The sequence below is a fragment of the Malaclemys terrapin genome, chromosome 4, assembly GCF_027887155.1.
Source record: "Malaclemys terrapin pileata isolate rMalTer1 chromosome 4, rMalTer1.hap1, whole genome shotgun sequence".
NCBI classification, from domain to species: Eukaryota; Metazoa; Chordata; order Testudines; family Emydidae; genus Malaclemys; species Malaclemys terrapin.
In genome coordinates this window covers 33560750-33569057 of record NC_071508.1, presented here as the reverse complement: position 1 = coordinate 33569057, position 8308 = coordinate 33560750, and the positions used below count along the sequence as shown (strand labels likewise).

Genomic DNA, 8308 nt, shown 5'->3' with positions numbered 1-8308 from the left:
GAATTGATTGAGAGGTACTGATCAGCCTGCAGGGGTGAGGGAATGGGGCCCCACCCTGCTGCTGGGCTGTCCCAGTGCTCCATTCGCATCCAAAGAGAGGGAGAGCTCTGGGGCTCCGGCCCCTTCTCGCTCCCTCCCTGCTGGATGGTATCCCCACCCCCCCCTGGCATGTCCTGAACTCCCAGCCCTGGAGGACCCCACAGGGCAACTGGCCCTTCTCCTACTGAGCGGGGTGAGGGATGGCAGCACAATTCCTCTCCCCTGTCCCACTACACACCCGTTCATCCCTGGGGTTTCTGGGGTCTCCAGGTGGTGAGGGATGAGCACAGACAGCTTTGTGGACGTTAATCCTCCCCCCCTGCACCCCAAGACACCAGGGCTTGTTGCCTAAGACCCCAGACTGTAATATAAGCTGGGAATCCCTATCCCGATAGCTGGGCACAGAGAGGAGAGCCAAGGGCTTAGCCAGGGTGTTGGCAAAGACTCCCTCCCCCAAGGCTCGCAGCAGCTGTCCTCGCCTAGCAGCATCTCCTGCACCATCCATCCCCCAGCAGCCAGGGCACCACTCGCTACAGCTCTATTTCCCCCAGCACTCCTGCCCCACTCCCTGATGGCAGAGGCTGGGACCAGAGTAGCACATTGTTCACCCCACAGCCAGCACTCCTGTGCTCTAGTCCTCCAGCTGGGAAAGACTGAGACTGGGAGGCGGGGGCTCTGTCATTCCCTGCAGCGCCACCTGCTGGGAGTGGCGGAAGAAAGAAACCCAAATTTGCCCATGGGCTGGACAGAGTGTGGTTAAATAGATTTTATTTGGAACCTGGTAACAAAATGGCCTGTTCGTTTAAAATAGACAGAACTTTCAAAACATAGATTGGCAACCTCCTGTCGACAACATATGCCCAGTTCAAGCCCGGCCCCACTGGCCTCCTCTCCAGCCCCTAGCTGGCGAGGCGGGGGAGAGAACAGCTGAGCTTGTCGTGGTCACGACAGGATGGGGCTGTGAATCCCCGCACTCAGAGATGCTTGCTCTAGCGCTCATGGAGCTAGCACAGTAAAAATAGCAGCATAGCTGGGTAGCATGAGCTGCAGAGAGTGGTGGAAGGCGATAGCCGTACCGAGTCTGCACCCACGGGGTTCAGGAGGGTTTGTACTCGGCCAGGCTGTCTACACTACTGTTTTCAGCACGCTAGCGGAGTGAGAGCTAGCACAAGTATCTGCACGAGCTGGGACTCACACCCCTTGCTCCAAGTGTTGACGTTCCCTAGGGGCACGTTGGAGGAGGAATAGGAGTTGCTACGTATCTCTCCTTTCTGATCAATCATGGCCCGCTCTGCCACGATCCCGGGGCAGATTAACACGAAGGCTACCTGCCATGCTTGAGGTGGCACCAAGAGACAACTCCCACCCTAGCTGTGACAAACGGAGGAGGAACTTCCCTGTGCCCGCTCCCATGTGCTTTGTGTCTTTGACTTGGATGGTGTTGGGGGGTTCTTAAAAAAGACCTGTAAACATCTTCCCACCCCAGTTTCCCCTCCCACCTCCCAAAAAACACCATCCACTCTTAGCATAAGAAGGCACCATTGGCTTGGACGAAGGCACTTGGGGAAACCCTTCCCCTGTACACACCTGCCCTGATCAGAGATCCCCCGGGGGTATATTGCCCCCTCCTGAAATGGGATACAATGCCCCTGCTCCCAGTTTATCTATCCAGCATCTGATTTCTAGAGGCATTGAGCAACCCCCAACTCCAGCTGAAGTCAATGGGAGCGGCAAGAGCTCAGCACCTCTGTGCATCAAGCCCTTAGGACCCGGTCTTCTTAGCAAGACTGGTCCAGCGCTAGGTGAGGGATGGGCGAAGGATCAGGCAAAGGTAGAGGGTGGAGGGAAAGGCCAGGAGCCCCGGTGGCAGCTGTAGGGCAGCATGGGAAGTGGACAAGAGGGAGACAGCAGGAAAATAACAAGGGGCGGAATTCAGCATCTTAGCACTCGAGACCAAACCTCAGCTTGGTCCCAGACTTCACCAACATCAAAGCAGCCCGTTTAAGCCCTAGCATGATGAGCCCCATGGCAGCAAATCTATGGGAGATGGCAGTGCTGGGGGCAGGCAGCTGAGGGAGCACCTCCCATCCTTCGCCCATAAGACCAGGGCAGGCTGGGGAAAATCACACCATCCCCCACGGGTTCATTCCTCCACTCAAGAGAGCGCCCTTTGGGCTTCACTTGTCCCTGGGGTGGGTGTGGGGACAGCCTGCAAGTGCCCTGGGAAATGGGAGTGGGGCCTGCGAGTAGCATGTCAGTTTGTACAATGGGGAGAGGCCTGAGAAGAGCCATGGGGTGGGTGGGGCCTGTGAGTGTGCACAGAGGGGAGGGGCTGTGAGTACCCAAGGGTGGAGAGGCCCCCATGAGCATGTGCAGAGGGCCAGGATAGCAGTGAATTGTGGTGTGAGAGTCCGTTGTGTGCTGGGAGGGGCCACCTCCCACTCCTCACTCATCCTGCTCCAGGTTCCTGGGAGATACCCGTCTCTGCCGGCGCCGCAGCTCCTCCACCTGCCACTCCAAGTTGCGCACCTTGGCCTCCAGTTGGCTCCCGGAGTGGCGTGCCCCACTCAGCCTCCCCAGCAGGGCATACAGGGTGAGCAGGCACAGCAGCAGCAAGGCCTGCACCGAGGGATTGGGCACCGCCAAGATGATCAGCAGGAAGCAGCCCAGGAAGAACGCCACCTTCAGCCCCCACATGACATGTCCCAGGATGGACAGCAACAGGCCCAGCAGCTGCGAGAGCAGCCAATAGCCCACCACAGCGGCCAGGCCCCACAGCAGCAGGGTCTGTACCTGGGCAGGGCCCAGCTTAAGGGGCTGCACCACGTGATCTCCTGGAAAGGGAAGGAGGAGGAAAGTGCTTAGACACATGTGAGACGTGATGCTGTGCTGACCCCCTGTGGGACTGGGGTAACCCCCATGTGCAGGCAGGAGGATCCCCACTCTAGTGGGGCTGGGACAGGCTGCTCCTGGAGAGAAGGGCAGGATGAGGAAAGAGGTGATGGTTGCAGGAGTAACCCCTCCTGTCCTGGAAGGAGAAACCATGTTGTCTCCTAATCTCCCCACACAGGCTTGGGCATCCTGGGGTGAGGTACTAGGGGCTGCATGTGTGAAGTAACCCCCTTGCACTGGAATCCCCTTGAAAGACACAAACTTTCACCACCAGACTGGGAGGCCCCTCTTTCCTGGAGGAAGGACCATTTTTAACCCATCAAGTGCTGGAAAGGAAGAAGCACCCTGCAGTGATAGAGTCACTGAGTGCAGGTTGGAACACACCCCTCTTTGCTGTGGAGGGTGGGACTGGGTCCCTTACGCTCCAGTTAGAAACAGTGATGAAACGGATCCTCCTGTCAGGTAGGTGAATGAGAAACACCAGCTCTCCTCCACCGCATGCAGGATGGCTCAGAAAGGCAGGGTCAAACAGGGGATCAGACACTGAACCGGGACTCAGGAGAACTGGGTTTTATTCCCAGCTCTGTCACTGGCCTGTTGGGTAACCTTGGCCATCTTCCTCACAACTTACCATTCACTCCAAATGCGCTTAGGATCTGCCCTGCGATTCCGGACAGGGTGATCAGACCTGCCGAGATGCCAGAGGACACAATCCAGAACACGGTAGAGACGTTCTGCAGGGAAGAGAGAGTGAGAGCACTTTTCTCAGTTGGCTTAGAGATACCTGAGAGAGCGAGAGGAGACAGGACCAGGGAGGAAAATAAGGGGAGAGTTGGGGAGCACCCCACTCCTTCATGTCTGCTAAAGGCACCGGGTCAGAGCCTCCTCCCTGACTTGGGCCAAGCTCCAATTCGCTGGCTGGGCAGGTGAATTCACATGGGAGTCCCAACAGGAGCTTGTGCCTGGCTGGGTGAGTACAGCCTTCCCTGCCAGTCAGGGGAGCAGCACCTGGTGTGGGAGATTTGTCCAAGCTGCCTCCTACAGGAATCCCTATGCCCCTGCTGGGCCCCCCTCTGCTCCGGGATGAAAGGGAGACCTTGCCAGGACTAGCAGAAAAACTTCAGCAGGTCCCTCTCCCCAGCTGCAAAGGAAGGAGGGATGGCTGGGCTGTGGTTAAAGTGCTGGCTTAGGACTCATTCTTGGCTCCACCATAGACCCCCTGTGTGACCTGCAAGTCACTGCATCTCCGTAGAGCTCTGCTGCCCAGCTGTAAGAGGGAGAGAACCAAAGGCTATTCCTCCACCCTGGCTTTGGGCCTGTCTGGAGACATGGCTGCCTTTCAGATCTGCCACTCCCTTGCCTTCAAGATCATAGAAAGGTAGGGCTGGAAGGGACCTGGGGAATTCCCCTGGCCCAGGGAGAGTCTCTGGAGAGCCTAAAGCGAGCTCTAACTACACTGGGAGCTGTTGGTGGACAGTGCTACGGTCTTCCTTGGGGAAGGGGTGGCATGGCCTGAGTGCCATTGTGCTCTGGCTATTTCTGACTGCGAGGGTAGCCTCTTGGGGCCTTGGGCAGCCCTGAAGCTGTTCTAATTTTACCAGCAGCTGAGACAGCCTAATCATAGGAAAACCACAAGGGTGGTGTGGAGTCCATTTTCCCACCACCCCTTAGGCCTGGTGCCAAGCTCAGCTTGGCTGCAATCAGGGTGGACTGATTTAAATCAAGGTGATTTACATCAGTGATTTAAATCACCAAGTGGACAGCCTCAATTTTAAATCGATTTTAATTACTGGTTCCACTTGTACTTCAGTTATTTTCTAAAGAAAAGTGTTTTCATTGGTTGATCTAATCTTAGAACATGCTAATTTACAACTAAATAGAGCCTTGACACTAGATTCGGTACATCTTTTTGCTCCCTAATGATAAGACACATGGTAGTGGCTCCTAGAGTCAGAGGTCAGATCCGAACGCCCATCTTGACTAGATCAGTCTCTTGCATCCAGTAGCCCAGCCTCCGTGTCCCCCCTTAATACAGGACATGACCTGTTGTGCCATATGTAGAAAGCATGACCTCAAAAGTGAGATGTTTTACCCCTTATTCTTTATCTAGTAAAGCAGCCTTTAGCTCACAGTTTTTGATAGGGGCTCAGGGATTTGGCTTATTGATTTTTTATTTAAATGTTCTAAGATATTACAATAAATGTAGGTAGGCCTGAACATATTTTGATTAAATTCAGGATTTCATTTTAAACAGGTTTATTTTTTAAAAGAAACTGATATAAATAATTTTTTAAAAAATCCAATTTAAAAACCAAACAAAAATACCCACAAATTTGTATCCGTCCTGGCTGCAATCCAGCCCAGAACGAACAGACTCCACTCAGCTCCTGCATCCAAGAGAATGCATACATCAAGAGACACAAGTATTTAGGGAATGTATCCCAAACCCTCAGACCCTCAGCTAATCGGGTGCCAATGCTGCTATTTTCAAAGCTGGCTGGCTGGTTCCCCTGGTGACAAAAAGACAGCCAGTTTCCCCAACACACAAGTCAGCCTGGGTGCTGGAATCTCACTCACTTAATAAGCCTTTATGCTCTGAAGTGCTGCTGAACCAGCCAGCTGGCTCCACCACCCCAGATGAAAAAAACAGAGGATCCTTCTCTCTAACACACTTTTACAGCCCTCTTTACCGTAGTATCTGAGCACCTCACAATGTATTTATCCTCACAGCACAGACAGGGAAGGGCTGTTGTCCCCCTTTTACAGCTGGGGAGCTGAGACACAGAGAGGCTAACGGACTTGACCAGGAAAGCTGGGGCGGAGGAGGAAATTCAATCCAGGTCCCCCAGTCTCAGGCTAGTGCCCTAATCACGGGACCATCCTTCTGCTCTTACCATTTATGTGCACTTAACGATCCTTAATAAACCAAGGCCTAACACCCCCTACCATGGGAGGCAACTGTCACTTGACAGATCAGGTAAGAGGTTGCAGGGGGTTACCACCAGAAGAGCTCGGAATAGAACCTATGTCTGTAACGACAGTCCCAAGACTTCGGCACACCCTGCCTTCTGTCAGAGCAGATGGCTGAGTTGATCGAAACTTCCCTGGTCTGAAATCCCTGGGGGGACATACCAAGCTTCTGGAAATGGGTAAGCTGGGATTGGCCAATAGAGGCTGCACTGGAAATGTATTGTACCAGCCTTCCTAGCGTATCGCAACGTGCTTCAGGTGGCACATGACCAGGATTTATCACTGAATTTGGTTCACTGGTTGGATCATTAGCTTCCCCAGCTCGGGCTGGGTACTGACAGGGGAGTGTGATGTAAGTGCTGATCCATGCCCCCCCGTACCAGTTATTTTTATTATGTAGACAATAAAATAATACTACCACCACCTCGTTCTTATCTATCACTTGTCATCACTAGATCTCAAAATACGTTACAGTAGCTTTTGCTTCATTTTATAGATGGGGAAACAGAGGCATGGGGGACCCTTGCCCAAGGTCACCTTGCCCAGATGGGAATGGAACCCTGATCTGCTGAGTCCCAGTGGCTGCTCAATCCACTAGATTATGCTGCCTCCCTCCATAGGTCTCTTCTGACAGCTCTGGCAATGCTTATAAAGTTATTTCAACAGAACTGACAGAGGAGGTGAACCTTGATCCTAGAGAGCATTCAAGCACACCGCACAAATACATGAAGCCCTCCACCCCTTTTCCTGACTCAGCTAGGATTCCTGCCTTACCTCTGTCACTAGCTGAAGTGTGTCCCGGCCAATCCACTCCTCCAGGGTCTCCCTCATGCCCTGAGCCAGCTGGGACAGGAAGTCAGCATGGACAGTCGCCTCTCTCCAGGCTTCTCCACGATAGTGCTGAGTGCTGGCCACAGCTACGTGAAGGAAAGCGACTGACATCAGGATAGCCACGACTGGTCGGAGCAGGGCTTGGCGGCAGCACCAAAACTTAGGATCCCACCCAGTCATCTCTCCGGCTCTCTTCTCAGTCCCAGGAATCTCTGCCGAGAGAAAGGAGAGAGATGGCTAAAGGCACAGATCATAATGAGGTTATAGGATCCCTGCGATTCTGCTGGCCCCAGGCCAGCACCGCAATGTCAGGAATGCCGAGTAGGCGAATAACATCCCAGCAACCCCAGGGCAACTGCAATCTTTCCTTTTAGTTGGGAATCAGCCACTTACTAGTCCTTGCTTATAGGCTTTGTGACCTTTCCCCAGCCCCCCACTCACTCCCCTGTGAGCTGCATAGCCCCATGGAAAAGGAAAATGAAGGGGTGACTCATGTCTCAGCCTGTGAACTGTGATTATGCAGACTGACAGAGCACCAAGCCAGTCAGAGGAAGTAATTTGACACCCAAGTCCCACCCTCTGGACCCCAAGCATTCACAGCATGTGGTGGGAATGAGGTCAAAGGTCAAGCCTGCACCCATCTTAGACAGTGATCGCATCACAGCCCCTGCTGAGCAAGTTCACAGTAGTTCAGTACTTGGATGGGAGATTGAAAGGACAGCTGGGTGCTGCAGGCTGTCAGACTCGAAAGGAGGCGCTTTCTCTCTGCATTGGGGCCAGCAATGACTCAGCAGCCAGAGGCGCCATCTTTAGGAAGAATCATCTAAGCCAGATCGAGGACCACTCCTGACCCGATGCCCAGGCCCTATGTAGCAGCATGTTGCAAAGCCCCAGCATTGCACACAACAGGAGGGAAGCAGGGAGGGCAGCCCAGGCACTGCTGGCTAGAGGATAAATCACCAAGGCGTGCAAGGATTATTAAGCACCAGAAAATGTATCACAAAAATAATCTAAAGGAGAGTTCAACTCCCCCTGCTGCTGCAGCTGCCATATCTGAATCAGCATCTGCATCCGTGCCGGTGCAGGAATCCTGCAAGGAGCTGCCTGCTGAAGTAGTAGAGCGTAGCATCTTGGAATCCATGGTCAAGCCTTTAACAAAGCCTGGCTCCAATTACTGCGTGCAGGTGGCCTAAGCTCCCGTGTCATTGTGAGCCCCCCCTCCTGTCCCCTGTTAAGTCAGTTGCCAGCCCAGGACAGGTGCTGCGGCGCTGCCCCAGTGGTGGCTGCCTTCCAGGAGCCAGCAACGCACGTGGGAAGCTGCAACGGGGGGCAAGTCGCCCGGCCCCAGCGGGAGCAACGAGCATCGGGGATGCTCCGGGCTTCGCACGTCACCGCCAGCTACCAGGCCCCTAACCCCCGGAAACGCCCCAGGCCCAGCAACGCGCCTGGGGCGGGGCAGCCTGGCCGGTCTGGCGCCTCGCAGGGAGGGACTGAGCAAGGGGCTGCCCGGCTGTTGGCAGAGCGCGGCTGGAACGCTGCTGCTGGGAGAGAAATTCAAATTCAGCACCAGACCCAG

General features: G+C 54.3%; 1 protein-coding gene across 2 annotated transcripts; it reads right to left on the bottom strand.

Moving 5' to 3' along the window:
• Positions 1 to 790: 790 nt before the first annotated feature.
• On the bottom strand, positions 791 to 8228 carry TMEM109 (transmembrane protein 109). Of its 2 annotated transcripts, none has more exons than XM_054025953.1 (4): positions 8042 to 8228; positions 6676 to 6944; positions 3563 to 3665; positions 791 to 2873 (listed from the first exon to the last, which is right to left on the bottom strand). In XM_054025953.1, exons 1-4 carry the CDS (start codon positions 8094 to 8096, stop codon positions 2485 to 2487), a joined length of 816 nt encoding a protein of 271 aa, XP_053881928.1. In that variant the 5' UTR covers positions 8097 to 8228; the 3' UTR covers positions 791 to 2484. The 2 variants fall into 2 exon arrangements, with proteins under 2 accessions (XP_053881928.1, XP_053881929.1); XM_054025954.1 differs by lacking the exon at positions 8042 to 8228 and adding an exon at positions 7126 to 7246.
• Positions 8229 to 8308: the final 80 nt, after the last annotated feature.